General features: G+C 38.8%; 1 protein-coding gene and 2 long non-coding RNA genes across 4 annotated transcripts in view; 2 read left to right on the forward strand and 1 right to left on the reverse strand.

The window, feature by feature from the left end:
* Positions 1-9,403, forward strand: part of LOC122882622 — a 52,361-nt gene extending 42,958 nt beyond the window's left edge. The window contains exons 2-4 of one of the 2 annotated variants that reach the window (XR_006379407.1): positions 5,865-5,964; positions 7,274-7,396; positions 9,268-9,403. This is a non-coding gene — a long non-coding RNA (uncharacterized LOC122882622). Of the gene's footprint in view, positions 1-5,864; positions 5,965-7,273; positions 7,397-8,956; positions 9,014-9,267 lie in introns of those variants that run through there. The other variant, XR_006379408.1, reaches the window with a different exon arrangement.
* srms (src-related kinase lacking C-terminal regulatory tyrosine and N-terminal myristylation sites) overlaps positions 3,943-15,640 on the reverse strand; it is a 28,245-nt gene continuing 16,547 nt past the window's right edge. Inside the window, exons 4-8 of the mRNA XM_044210194.1 lie at positions 11,119-11,266; positions 9,275-9,433; positions 7,289-7,470; positions 6,483-6,639; positions 3,943-5,785 (exon numbers count right to left, since the gene is read on the reverse strand). Of these exons, the coding sequence (XP_044066129.1) occupies positions 5,586-5,785; positions 6,483-6,639; positions 7,289-7,470; positions 9,275-9,433; positions 11,119-11,266 (846 nt within the window). The 3' untranslated portion in view covers positions 3,943-5,585. The remainder of the gene's footprint in view (positions 5,786-6,482; positions 6,640-7,288; positions 7,471-9,274; positions 9,434-11,118; positions 11,267-15,640) is intronic.
* On the forward strand, positions 11,147-14,068 carry LOC122882623. Its single transcript, XR_006379409.1, has 3 exons — positions 11,147-11,284; positions 11,693-11,782; positions 13,395-14,068. It is a non-coding gene; the product is annotated as an uncharacterized LOC122882623 (long non-coding RNA).

The raw sequence follows: 15,640 nt of genomic DNA on the forward strand, positions 1-15,640 counted from the left end.
AGGCTGTTATATAAAGTAACAGCAACACTAAAGTGATGAACACATTAATTCATAAATAATTATAATCCAGTAATATCTTGCCAGTGCAAGTCATTCACTTTTTCATTTTTGGTCATCCTGCTAGAGTTGGAACAAACAGAACGTCTTGAATCAAATTCAGAATCCGGAGTCAGACGGGTTTCGAATTATGGGTTCCTATGAGGTTCAGCAATCATTCCAACCAATCCTACACATTGATCCGCAGTCAGAAAGTTTAGACTGAATCCGCTGTGAGACTTCAGTCACACATGAGATACATTTTTAAAATCGACCCAGAATCAGAACCAGGTTCAAGGGTCTGAGCCAAAAGGAAATCAGGAACTGGAGTCAGATCTCACGTGGGTGCTAGAAACAGGTTTCAGTGAAGTCAAGAATCAGATATTTGTGAAATGAGAAGCCAGCAGCCCACAGATACAGTACTTTATCCGTTCACAGCAGTTCCTTCCAGTCAGGAAGATCCTTTCTGTGCGAGTTCAGACAAGATGTCGTAACACGGTGAGGAGGGAGTGACGACAGTCACTAACCTCTAAACAGACAAAAACCAAGTCCAATGATACTTCTTTTGTCCCCATGAAAGCTCTCTGGTCTGAATTCAGGGTGCATTCACTCGGAGTATGTTAAGTAGTTTTTTATTCGTCTTGCTTGGCCAGGTGAGAACAATGCAAGTGACACCTGGGCAGAACTAAAAACCACAAAGACATTCTTGCAATACAAAGCATACCAAATTTATTACGCATTAATTTACTCATTTGATTGTGACAGTTTTGACTGCATGTGCTGCAAAGATCTCTAACTTTGCACAATTGGACCTTGGGATAAGAAGTTGGCTTTTCAACTAGCTATGATTTAAGACCAAAGACAACAAACTGCATGTATGAGCGTATCCTCAGTGTTTTGCTCAAGGACACTTCAGCAGGGCCAAATGTTTGTACTCTTCTCACTGTTTGCTCCAGTTGGACAATAGTCTCATTAAATGAGCTTCGTGTTCGATTTTCCTGTTTCACATGAATGTGAAATTACTGCCAATACAATATAATGCTCGCACATCTTATAACCCGTTGTATGTTTTGTAATGAGAATCTTGTAAAGTAACTAGTAACTAAAGCTGTCAAATAATTGTAATGGATTAAAAAGTACAATATTTCCCTCTGAAATGTAGTGGAGTAGAAGTATGACGGAGCATGAAAAGAAAATACTCAAGTAAAATACAAGTACCTAAATATTTTACTTAAGTACAGTACTTGTGTTAATGTACTTAGTTACATTCCACCACTGGTAAATGTAGAATTAAGTCTTTTCCCTCAAGCTTTCCCCGCTCTTAGAAAATATCCAGCACTGTCATCGCCGCAGGTATTTCTGCCTCCGGAGCTGCAGAGTCTGGATCTGTAGAGTCTGGATCTGTGGTTGTGGGCCACCTGCTGCCCCCCCCTCCTCCCGTTCCTGCTCAACAACTGCTACTACAGTTGTTGTTGTTGGCTCTGTTACTAATGCTGTCATTATTTTTCCTATAGCTGTTATTATTATTATTATTATTAACACTACAATTACAATTCTATTTAAAGAAAATTCTAGGTGGTATTTGCATTGTGCCTCCTTCTCTCCCACCCCCTTCCCCAAAATCTCACTCACTCACACACACAAGTTCTGCCCACCATTGAGTCTGGTTCTGTGCAAGGTTTCTGCCTCTTAAAGGAGGTTTTTTTTCTTGCCACTGTCACCAAGTGCTTGCTCACGGTGGGATTTGTTGGGTCTCTGTAAATAATATTATAAAGAGTATGGTCTAGATATACTGCTCTATAGGAAAAGTGCAATGAGATAACTTCTGTTATGAATTGCAGCTATATAAATAAAATTGAAATAAGTGGATTGCTTTGCATGCACATAACAAAGACAGTAGCCATTATGATAAAAAGCACAGACACATTTCAAAACAATACTTAAAATACTTTATTCTTTGCACTACTGGTGTTTGGTACCTCATGGCACACAGCCTAAACAAACCTCGATCTTGTGACTTGGTGATTATGGCTAAAGTTTCCTGAACTTGGCTTTGTTTGCTGTAAATGTCATGCATAAAAGACAAAAGTTGCATTGTTCTCAAATTGCATTGCATTGCAACATTGTTGTACAATTTTGTGGTGCAGAAATCCCACTCCCAACCCCCCCCCTAAAAGAGTCTTCTGGATATCGCTGATTCACTGTACAGGTCTTTTTGCCTTCATTTTTGTAGTTCTTATTTTGAAGTGTAGTTTGTGGACAGAGTCTGTAGTGTAAACATAGGCACTCTAGTTGTAACTGGCCATTCTTGTGGGCCTCTAATAGAGGTTTAATAACTTAAGGCTTATACACATGCTGCTATGGCCCACTGGCTTTTCAAGCACTGGGTCAGCCCCCAAAATGTATCACAGGAGCAGAAAAACAATTCCCATACTATTCTAGAGAAACTTGTATCCAGACGTATTAGATATGTAACATGTTGCCAAAACCTTCTCAGATTCCTGTAACAGAAGATAGTCTTATTAACCACAAGCATAGTATTTTATTCAGCCTAACAGTGTATAGCCACGCTAGAGGCCCCATGAGGCCAGAAAACAAAAACTGGTAGATGGATGAAAAATGGAGAGGAAACCTTGACTTAGATCCTTACGCCTAATAGGATATAAAATGTTAACTTTGTCCTGAGGGTGTCACCAGAGGAAAAGCCATTTTGTCACATAAATCAAATGGGTTATCCTCTGACTCAGCTTGTCAGGCTCAGCTTCATATGGTTCAACTTTCATTAGTCTAAGCTGTACTTAGGCTCAGCTGTGCTTTGAGCTGACATGCTGAACATGCTAATGATTGTTAATTTTTTTTTCCAGTTTATTGTGTTACTAAACTGTCAATTAACATACATGCTAAACTTTAGCAAACTAACATGCTAACGTTTTGGGGCCCATAGAGCATGCACACTAGAGGCCTTCTCCAGCCAAGCCGGTTGACTTCCTGTTGGCTCCCCGCACCCACAAATGGACAAATAGGATCAAATAATTTAATCATACAGCTCTTGTAGACATTCTAAATGTTATTGGACAGAATGGCTCAAATACTGACAATAAAGAGTAATTTCAGGGGTTTGTACGGAAGCCCTGAGAGGCCAGTGAGGGGAAAAAAAATTATGGCGATCAATTTTTTTTTTTTAAGTCTAATCTAAATATCTCTCCTGTGTTTGGGGGGAAAAAAGGTTTGCCAGGATAATTTTTATTTATTTTTTTTTTTTAAATCTGTGAAACAGGTGGGGGAAAAGTTTTTCCAGGTGAAATTTTTTTTTGTTGTAATACTCATTTCGGACACAAGAGGCTGAAGTGCATCACTTCAGATTAGCACAGATTAAAATACATTTCTAGCCAAAAGAAAAACATGACAGTAATGTTATATAACTTGTTATCACATAATAAACTGTATGTACATATACATACTGTATATGGGGTAGTGCTGCACTTCAATCTCTTGTGGCCGAAATGAGTATTACAAACACGAACAAAAAATGATCCTGACAAAACCTTTTTTTCACCGGTTCTTACATCATAAACACAGGAGAGAAAACAATTTAGATCAAACTTAAAAAATGGATCTTACTTGCCTCTCAGGGCTTCCGTAGCGGTTTGTGATGATCCTTTTCTAATCGTAGAAAAGGTTTCAGTCGTAGTCATCTGGACACTGTTTTCAGAATCAATTCGTTTCGGCTCCCATCCGGAAGTCATTCTCAATTGTGAAAAAATGGGACGGGAACTAGAAATTTAAGCTACTCTGTGTTACATAAGCCCTGCCCTCAGGAAGGAATCTACCTGAGTATCTGTTGATTAGCTAGTTTCACCTGAAACTGACCTAATTGTTTCCAAGATGGCCCAGTAATCAGGCCTATTGTTTTCTGGCTGCAACTACCTCATCACTGTTAAGTACCTGATTAGCATGTGATTGGCGTGACCGAGGTGTTAATACACTGTGATAGACTTACGATAGAACACTCCTGGACGAATGAGGGACTACATCGCATCCTTTTCTAATGATTGTGAATGGGGGGGGGAATGCTTTTTGGGCCAGTGGCGTCACATGATGATCCCAGTAGTTGCAATACCCCCTGTGGCCACTACGCCAGAATCGCTTCATATCTCAGCTCCCGTTCCTGGGGGCTTGGGCCAGGCGCAGTGACTTCCTGGAGTCTCATTGTCACCGTGAGTTTCCCAGGAAACCAAATGAGACTCCAGGAAGTCACCACGCACAGGCCGCAAGTCGTAAAATCTGTTTCATGTATTTACATTTCTGTTTGTGTACAGGTTAAACAAACCAGATACAACATATTATTCAGTGAACTTTACAGGTGTGGGTGGGTGTGTTTTGTTGTTTTTTTTTAAATTTTGTTTTTATTTAACTTTGGAACCAGGGCGTGGCTCTGTCCAGTCTTTATGCTAAGCTAGGCTAATCGCCTCCTGGCTCTAGCTCCATAGTTAACCACGTAGAAACTTGTGTGGATTCAATCTTCTCATCTACTGTAGCTCAGCAAGAGAACAACAAAGTGTATATCCCAAAATGTCACACTATTCCTTTAAAAGATCATTTTAGATTTTTTTCAAGTCTGTCTTATTTGCATGCCATATGTACAACGAAAGAGTTATTGGTTGTTGTAATCATTCAGAGATACGTTTGATCTATCCTTTAACCTCAAAGTACAGCTAAAGCCGATGGGAATTAGATCAATAGTTCATGATAAGATACTACAAGAGGAAATTCTGACTTGACTGGCGTTTGAAAAGTCATGGGATCAACAAAATTGTTAAATTCGTCCTTTGGGGAACGCAAAGGTCTGTACCAAATATCATGGCAATCAATTCAATCTGTAGATGAAAGTGTTGGACCGACAATCCACATCAGCATCTCTAGCATCAGGCAGCTAGCGTGGCTAAAAAACCCAGAAAGCACTTAAATTATTGCACATAACCTCAATTTCAGCACTGGTTTTGCCGTCAAAAGACAGGGGATTAATGTAAGTCCTAACCTGCGATTTCATTACATTTCAAAATGTGCATACACAGACATGGCACATACAGAAGTAATAAAATATTATTTATAAAACACAAAAGGGTATAAAATTAAAAACAGTTGGTTCTGTGAATGTGCTGAGGGTTTTAGTGTAAGTTTTTTTTTTTTTTTAGATAGTGTATTTACACACCTTTCTCAGGCTATTTTCAGTCATTCAGCCTTCTTTTACTAAGAAATTAAGTATTTCTAATTTGTCTTTTTTCTTCTTTTAATGGGCGAGCATCTTCTCCCACTTCTGATGCTCTCCTCCCTCTGTCCTTTCACACCATGGTGTTTTTAAAGTACATATACCCTGTTGTGGAAGTGGATTGCATAGGGGGAGGAGAATATTCCTTGATATTTCTCATCCCCCTTTCCTTCTTCATATTTGCAGTCCAGGCTGCTGTCAATGACCAGTTGCAGAGGATCTGCTCCTGCACTGTTTATACCCTCTCAACGTCCTCTTCTTCCTCCATGTCTCCTGCTCTCTATACCTCTATAGTCTTGAAATATATCTTGGCATATATTGTATCCAACTGGCTGTGCAGGGCGTGGAAGGAGGGTCTCTTGGAGGGCTCAGCGGCCCAGCAGTCCATCATGATGCGGTAAATATTCTGAGGACAGCGGGTTGGACAGGGCAGCCGAAACCCTGATGACAGCAGATCCAACACTTCCTTGTTGCTTTTTCCTAAAAGGGAATGATATAAAAGCATGAGAGTTGGAGGAGTTTACTATTTATTTATTTTTTTTAACCTTTTCTTTTGCAGGCGCAAAATAAATGATGTTCAGAGTACTCCACTGTGCAGATAGCCGGCAACCACAACTTTGAGAACATCAGGAATTGCTGCAACAGCTCAACTTTGAAAGGTAAAATCAACATGACTCTTGCAAGATATTCAGTTATCTTGAAAGTACATGTTATGATCGCTCATGGATTTAATAAGTACTTAAAAGATGAGGCTGGCGTTTCTCAATTTTTATTTAGGTCACAAATATATAGTTTCATTTTATTAAAAAGGCTCAGTAATTTCCTAAAACAGCTGGACACTGTAGTTTTTAGCTAATGTTACTCAAACAGAAGGACGTAGTCTAGTTTTTGGGACTACTTTCAGCTGGGGATTAATACACATTTGATCAAGTGAGTGTTTCCATCAGTGTTTAAAAACACATCAGTGAGCCGCACTGGGTGACATGTTCCTGCATTACCATGAACACACTGTAGTTTATTTTGACTCAATCACATACGCCGTCCTGCTGCCGGAAACACTAGAGCACCAAATGTATATTAATCCGCTGCTGAAAGTAGTCCCCAATCTGCTAGAGAGCTCAGCAGTTTAAATAGCTGTAATTCTCCATAAAACAGTAGAAAGAAGTTAACACGATACCTTCATAAGGCATCTTGCCACGTGACATCATCTCATACTGCAGGACACCGAATGACCAGACATCTGATTTTATGGAGAACCGCTGGTAAATTGCCGCTTCGGGAGCCGTCCACCGCACCGGGATCTTTGTGTTTCGACTGGCTGTATACACACTGTCCTAGAGAGAGACAGTGAAGGGTTAGTTAGATCGATCTATCTCCTTGAACTTTAAAGGTGCGCTGTGTAGCCTTTTGTGTTTCTCAAATTTAAGACTACATTTCCCATCAACCCCCAACAGACAGTGTTTCTTCTTAAACATCCCATCAATTGCTTTAAAACTGAAATCAGATCATTGAAATGTTCAAACCACAACTAAGATGGCGTCGTCTCACACTGTTGTGAGCAGAAATGTTCTTCATGGAGAAGCTGATTTATTTACAGTAAATGTTATTGTTTGTCAAGTCACGGTCTTGGTAATGATGTACTAATGTTTAAGTATTACACACAGAACCTTTTAAGCTGTCTCTTTCTTAGCTCATCTAAAGTATTTCGATGTCTTGGAAGCTCTGTATGAATTAAATATTCTGTTTTGAGTGCTGCTCCATTATACTGGACAGGCAGACGGAGGATGGAGTTACACATTAAGTATACATGAGTTTACACAGGAACAACGAAGCACACTATACATATTTTAAAAAGAACACAAAGAATTATTCTAAAATAAGAAAATGGTTCTTGACAGATGAAACAACAAAAATAACCCCCTCTCCTTCATACAAAGTGTACATGCTGTCTCTCTCTTCCTCACACAGATACACCCTGCTCACCTTAATAATCCGAGCCAGTCCGAAGTCGGCCACCTTGCAGACCAGATCGTTACCCACCAGGATGTTCCTGGCAGCCAGGTCTCTGTGGACGATGTTTCTGTCCTCCAGGTAGGCCATGCCCTCCGCGATCTGACTGCCCATGTAGATCAGATGAGCTGATGTCAGCACCTGGCCTTCAGCAGCTGAAAACACACACACACACACACAGAGTCAGCTACGCAGGTGAACAGCACTGTTTGTCTTCCTCATAACTGAGCAGGTATGGCTTTGTGACGTTTGAAATGTTTCTGTTTTCGATAACCCAAACAATGTTAAATGAAAAATGTTTTGTAGAAAAGTGCATCAAAACTCAAAGTCAAACAATCCACTAAATCCCCCCTTTTCAGTTAGTAAATTATATGTACAGTCACTTTATTATATTATCTATTGATTCAGGCTCCCGTAATTAGCTTTTATTGCAACAGTAGTTGCCTTTTTCTGGAAGAATTAAAAGTTATTCTGCCTTGTAAACTAAACAAATCTGTGAAAAATCTATGACGTCTCTACAAGGCAACGTTGCGCTCATCTCCCCAAACAAAAATCAACCGAGTTTGGAGTCTGAATGTGTTTCAATTTGTGAAGGGGTGTTCAAGCTGAAAGGGTGTTAAATTGCTCTTTAAGGTTGTGTTAACACAAAGCAGTAAAATTATGATTAAATCAGGAAATATGCAAGCATTCGAACAGCAAAAACGTCCTAGAATCAAGTCAATCATGTGCCACTTTAAACATTTAAATTGGCAAAAGTATAAATATACAACAAAACAAAATTATGCAGACACTTTTGTCCAAAGCGACTTACAAGTGCATTCAAAGAACAAAAGTACAAGAACTAGAGTGCATCCCTCTCAAAGTGTGTTCAGTGCTACAGTTAGAGCGCTTAGTGTTTTTGTTTTTTCTGATTTATTACGCTCATTCCCAGAAACTGTGCCACAGATGAGTGGCGGAAGTTTGCCTCTGGTTTTAACATAGGTCATGTTTCAAGAGTGAATGACTCTAAATGACTCATAAAGCTGAATGGTTATTGCGGTGCAGATAAGCAAATAGACATTACTTTAGAAAAGTTCCTCAAGTTACGAGGAACACATTACATTGTTCTAGTCCTATTGGCAAACGGTTTAGTACTGCAGCTGATTATTGCCAAGGATGTGATTTGCAAGTGTTCTGCTCTGTTCATTGCTGTTCACACACAGGAGGCTGAGAATGATGGCAGCTCCTTTTTTTTTTTTTGTAGGGTTAGGCAGGAAATATAACGACAACCTGCATGTAAACTGAGGTTTAACTGTAGAGTAACAACTTTAATGCAACATGTAAAACATATTGTCCAATTTCCAAACAAGAATTGTTCTTCCTTCGTTGTATGAGGGATTTCAGTTTAGTAGAAAGTATTACTGCAACCATGAAGCTATTTCTATGCAGAAAGCAGTTAAGTACAGTAATGACATGCAGACACACACACAGCATGAAGGATAAAAACCATCTACTGGAATGAAAAATATCAGTCAAACCCCTCACACTTGCTCACTAAGACTCCCTGTGATTAAAGCCTTTTGTAAAACGTCAGAACAATATTTCTCTGCCAAGCGGAGCTGCCAGAACACAGATTATAATTCCATTTGCTTTGGATTTAAGGGGGAGAGATTTAACGTCACTTGGCCTAAATACTGTTTCAGAGGGATTTCCAAAAGAATTCGGAGGTAAGGGCTGAAATTCTCAAACCCAAGGAAAGCAAAATGAACTTCCTCTTCTAAACCTCTCTGCATATTAAATCAACAGTGGAGTCTTCTCTTTCAGAAAGCCGTGGCATTTAGAAACAGGAAATAAACCAATCTAAACATTTGCTGTCGATTAGGAACTGATTTGTCACCAGAAGTGATGTGGCATTTTATGAACTTTTATGACCTCAACCTATGCATTCTTATCTCTGTGTGTGTGTGTTTCAGCACTCACAGGCGAGGTAGGACTTGAGGCTTCCTTTGCTCATGAGCTCGGTCACGATGTAGACCGGCTCTCCTCTGGAGCACATGGCCAACAGCTGGATCAGCTTCGGGTGATGGAGGCTCTTCAATGCCTGAACCTCCTTCACAAACTCGTCCTGCTTCGTGTCCTCTGGAGGAGGAGAAACACAGAATTGTTGGTGAATTTATACCTTATCTGATTATCTTGATTGTCCTTTTGTTCGCTGTCGTCTATGCAGCTTTCACGTCATCTTTACAACCACATCTGTCTTTTCTCCACGCAGCCTAACTCATTTCCATAACTGACATTTTTATCTACCATCTCCTCACTCTTCATTAATTTCTCTATCATTACCTTATAACATTTCTCAATTTCTCCCTCTAACCCTTCATAATTCCTGCAAAATTTTTAAGCAGCTTTTCTTTTACCCTCACTATTTTAATAACCTCCACCTCTATGTCTCTGTCCATTAATGTGTAACTTAATCTTTCCTTCCTTCCATTTGTTAGTGAAATATTTAAGTCATCACTGCTCTCCATCACACTCAACATGTTTTTTCCATCTTGTGTATCTGTCCATATTTAGTTTTAGCCTCTTGAATGAACAACATGCAAGCACACACTGTGTATATGTATTGTGTTGAATTGGGTTGGGACAGAAAAGGGAAAAGTTCACCGAGTTGTAAAATCCTGCTTCATTAAAATAGAAACTCCCTCGAAGGGTTTCAGCATCTGATGAGCCTTAAACTGGACTTACTGGTTCATATCTGCTTGGGTGTGGTTACAGGTGCAACAAAACACACTTCTGACCACACCCAACAGTGATGTCATGGGGTACACCTGTGCATCACTGCACCAAACTGGAGGTCAACAAAAACAACAATTTTCAGAGGGTGTTAAATTCAGGGCTCAAAGTTATCTGGCACTTTGCTGGAATTCTGGCGTGGGGCTGTTTTAGATTTGAAAATAGATAATTATGTTTGTGGAAAATATTCTTGAGGAATCCTATATTTTTTATTAATAAAAAACCTTTGTTTACGCTGTGGCTCAGCAAAGTGTCAGCTCAATACTGCACTACTTTAAAAAAGCTCTGCAATGAATAGGCTATTCGTTTTGTATTCATAGCATCGTAGCGATCTTTTGGACTAATGGGGCAATCGTTTGTGCTGGTTTAACTTTTTCGAAAAGAATCTGCTTTGCAATTGTTTTATGAGGAAGGAAATGCTTTTAACATGTTAGTTAGGCCTCATAGATATACACAATGTGTTCACATAACTCTTTTCTAATTTGACAATGGACAAAACCTGGACCATGATGACAAAATCTTGAAATATTTGGTTATATATTGTTTTTCATCTTCAGACTTCCCATGATGCACCTCTTTCCTCTCCATCTATATGCATTTTTATCCCATTACTGCATGTTACTAACTTGACATCTTCTCTCTCCCGTAGTCCTGTGCTTTCTCGTTTCTCTCCTATCGCTTTCAGCAGGTATTTCTGCCTCCAGAGCTGCAGAGTCTGGATCTGTGGTTGTGGGCCACCTGCTGCCCCCCTGTGTTCCTGCTCGACAACTGCTACTACAGTTGTTGTTATTGGCTCTGTCATTATTATTAACTTATTACCATTACATATTAGTATTTTAAAATTCACTCTCACTCACATGCACAGAAGAAGACTGCAGGCTAGCAAACATGGATGTCAAATCAACGCTGTTTCAGTTGTTTTACGAGGAAGGAAATGCATTTAACATGTGCCTGTTATCCCCAGAGATATCTCAGACACGATCTTCTGTCGCATAATTTATACTCTTCACAGTATTTCCCTGCATTCGTACCTTGTTTCAGCGTCTTTATGGCCACTTTCTTGTTCTGTGTGGTCCACATAGCCTCCCACACCTCTCCAAAATGTCCCTCTCCAAGTTTCTTGTGGAGTCTGAACTCCTCTCGAGGTCTCTCCCACAGCTCCATGTCGAACAGCTCCCGCTGCACAGAGACGACAGGGTGAGTCCAGACCACTTTAAATCAATTCAGTCTTATTGCATTTTCCAACATTGAAGGAAAATGCATTTTAAATATTGTTTGATTCATCAGTTTCGAAATAAGTCCCCACTCTGTGATTGTGTGAAAATGTGTGAGTTGCTTAGTCGCCGAATTGACATGATCATGAAAGCAGGAAACCAGTGTTTGTTGAAATGTTTGTAATAGACCAAAAGGAAAAGTTGAGGCAAAATGATGACTGAAAATATGCTTTTGATTACAACAATGTATGTCGTTGATTGTGGACTCAAAATGAGAATAATGTCTTGACATTAAATTACATATTCTGGGCACTTTCCCTCAACACTGATTGTTGGATTTGTGACGTTATGAATATTTTTCTTGAATGCTGGCTGTGTTTTTTGTTCACAGATCTCTTGAAAATGATATCTTGATCTCACCGAGGAGATCAAGATGACCTGAGACGCGACCAAACAGGACCACAAGAAAAAAAAATTACAAGTGAGTAAGTCAAAGACGAATGAACAGTCAGGCTTAATAAATGGCACATGAATTCAAACATTTTATGACAATAAATTTGTCATTAACAATTAGGTGCTACAAAACATTTAGTTTTAATGATCAAGTGCTTTGATAAACATGAAATGAACAGATCGATGAAATGATTGGTTTAAAAAAAAAAAACCAACAACACTAATAAGAAACTACAAAGCAACTTGTTGGTCAACTCCCGTGTTGCCTCATTGTTGCTTTAATGTACATAATCTTTTTCATTAGCTTAGTCACATTCAAATAAATTAATGACCCAAGGTTTAGTTTTTCTTTGCTGCTGGAGCTTCAACACCACAACAGTTGCCTGGTGTATAAAACAAACTAATAATCAAAAGACATTTAAATTGAAATAAACATTTGGTTTCAGTCTGTTGCTACATCTCAGTCCAGTTTACACAAAAAACACCATGAAAATGATTCTTACTTACATTTTCTGTTTTTCCATCATCGTAAATAATTATGCCACATTTTTAAAAATACGGCAACAAAAAATGTTAGACTTAGATTTAGGTTAGATTTTGTGAATCCCACTTAATTAAAATGGTTTCTCCCTTCATTTATAATTATGCATGACCTACGTATGTCTTTAAGTTTGACAAATCTGACCACTTTCACACAGTCAGCTGGGCAGTTTGAGTCTGTCGTTAGCTTTAAGTTTCTAAAAGCAGATCTATCCTGTTTAAATGCCTCAGACATGTCCTTTTGATACAAACAGGGCAACAAACATGCTTTATCACTTTTTATTGACTGTCTCTTGGCACAACGTTTTGTTTGTAGCCATGTCATTAAAAAGTGATAGAAAGCATCGTTAGTGACGCTTTACTGGTAAAACATTTAACTGATAGAGCTTTTATATACGATCTAAATGAGAGTCTCACTTTCTAAAAGCAGATTTATTCTTGTGTTTAAAGGCCTGAATGATTAACCATTAGACTGTTTAAGCTGCAGATAGGCAGCTATTGGTGACACTGAGCTGTATTTAAGAGAAAACACTTCAATAAGGGTTTTTTTTCTCCATATTTTAGAGCTATCGAATTATGAATATAATATTCAGGATTTAAACTGGCAGCCGTAAGGATTACGCTTCATACATGTTAAGTTATGAAGAGTTGTGTTGCTTGACAATTTAGTGCTCGATAGCAGCTCCAAACCCCAAAATGTATTCCCAGCTCACTGCTCATAGCTTGCAACCTAATATGTGTTTAATTCAAAACAACCAACAGTGAGCTGTGACGATGTTTGGGGATTTCAGGGCGCTACAACAAAGTCACCTTTAAAATATTAAAACATCTTTCTTGAATCTCAGTGAGCTGCAGCGGAGTCATTAAATGCAAATTGCACACATACAAATTAATATTGATTCTGATGTTTACCGTTTTGGCTATTAAAATCTATAAAAGCTTATTAAATATTTAAGTGAAAGTGTTGTAAATGTTCCATCTGTATTCTCATTCACTGCCTGTTGGCTTCTCGTGTATGAGGTTTGTTGTAGTTTTTCTGTTTGCATGTTGAACATGAAAGCATACGTGTTGAGTCTGTGTTTTGTGTGTTTCTGCCTCAGACTCTCAGCCGCCTCTGAAAGGGAAGAGAGAAGAGGGAGGAGTCACTGAGTGGCCTCAGATCGAGAAGAGGTGCTGATTATATGTTCTTAAACACTTTTTATCCGTGTGGGAGAAGCTGCAACTTGATGCTTGTCTTTAATATGTGTGATATTCCTAAAACATCACTTTTGTAATGTGAAGAGTGGGTGTGCTGCTGCTGCTTTAAAATAGGTGGTTTCTCATTTTGCAGTCTCCAACTACTGAGAAACCTCAGTGAGCTCCGTCGTCTCCCGCCGGGCTCGAACTGATGAGCCATGAATAAAGAATACAGCTCGCTGGGGGTTTAGTTTAAGCTGCAGTGCAGAGAGCGTGCGTAATTACAGCACCGCCACGTTTTATTCTAAAACTGTTCCAAATATTTCATTCTCTGGTTAATTACACTCCAAAACATGTTTGCCTCTTGATATTAATTTATGCACAAGACAGCACTCATTAAATTCCTGCTGCAGGGCAACAATAGAAAGATTAATTCAGGGTCTTTGTTGCACTTTGTTTCAGATTCTTACTGCAAAGACAAAAGCTGCTCAAATTAAAAAGAGATAGCCAGTGGAGCTTTTGCTGCCTGAAATTGAAATTATCAGCATCAGTTGTTATGAGTCATTTTTGCTGCTGGTTTTTATTGAGAAAAATCTATTAGCTGAAGTGCAGATCCAGTTTAGTTGAGCACAATTTCACCTATTGGTAAGGTGCAGAAAGATGGAAGGTAATGTACTAATATTAATACCCCTGTTTTGCACACATACAGTAACGCTTAGGAAAAATCACGTTACAAAAAAAGTATCCCTTAAAATAATTGTGACTGTTGCTTTGACTGTTTGTGGATATTTGAAGCAGAGACCATTTTCATACGACACTTAACTAACAACAAGTTACTGAAGTGAGTTTTTGCAACGACGACTGATCACTGTGTTGCCATCAGCTGGATTATTCAAATGCTCAAAAATCTGTTGTGGTCTTCGGCTGAGCATTAATTCAAAGTCTGGAACCACAATTATTTTTTTTATTTTCTTTAAGTTGATACCTACAAGTGCATTACAGCTTACATAAAGAACAGTGAAATGTCGTTTCTATCCATTTTAGCTTCTGTGATTTTGTTACTGTGGTGAAACACTACATAATGTTCTGCATTATATTATACTGTACATGTATATTCATTATGTCACTTCGCTTAGGATTATCAGGAAATTGCACAATGGGTCAAAATTGCTATTGCATATACAGTATTATAGCTTTGTAAGTTTTAAATTATGCTTTTTTGTGCTGCTGTAACATTTAATTTCTCACATTGGAGTCAATAAAGTTTTGCTTTATCTTGCCTTTCTAAATGTTTTATACTGTGTCTGATAAAGTTAGTATTTTCAGGTGTGTGTGTGCACAAAGGCAATAGAAAACTGAGACCTTATATAACTAATCAAAACTATATATTCACATATGAAACATGGTGTGTGCATATGGATGATTTTGAAGGACATAACAGCTGTTCATGTCTGTCATGTGTGCTCTTGTACCTCTATCTTTAAGGACCAGTATGTAACATTTTGGAGGAGCTATTGGCAGAAATGGAATAATATTTATAAGTATGTTTTCATTAGTGTAATCACCTGAAAATAAGCTGTTTTTACCTACAGAGGGAGGGTGAGGCGAGCGGTGTACAAATGGTTGAAAACTGCTATTTTTACAATGTATAAAATGAGAATGTGAAAACAATGCAAAGGGGGTCTGTGGTAGTGATGAACTTTATAGTTACAACTTTACTGTTTTGGTTCGCTCTAACAGTGTCATTTTCAAAGAAAAAGCTCTAAAAACCCACTACCCGCTCGTTTTTAATGGCTTTTGTACGTTGTATTAACTCAATGTACAGATCAATTGACACAGGTTAGGGTTTAATTTCATGCCATAATATTCAAACAAGCTTGCTGCAGTTTAACAGATCTTTTGACAGCAGCCATGAGGAAAATCAGACCGTGGAACTGCTCAGACTGCAGACCAAACTTTCTGACATGCCGATCGTCAGGTTCAGGGGATTCATGTGGCGTTGTGACCCCCCCCCTCAAACCGATCTGGTAGAAATTCAGCGCGATTGTTAAATTTGTAACCAATTCTGGGCTAAAAACAGTACAGTGTCTGCCTGGCTTTAGCTGCTGAACATAGTGGAGCATTTAGCAGCTACGGAGCCAGATATTTCCCTCAGGAGTTGGTGGAGACC

The sequence above is a fragment of the Siniperca chuatsi genome, linkage group LG10, assembly GCF_020085105.1.
Source record: "Siniperca chuatsi isolate FFG_IHB_CAS linkage group LG10, ASM2008510v1, whole genome shotgun sequence".
In the NCBI taxonomy this organism is placed as follows: domain Eukaryota; kingdom Metazoa; phylum Chordata; class Actinopteri; order Centrarchiformes; family Sinipercidae; genus Siniperca; species Siniperca chuatsi.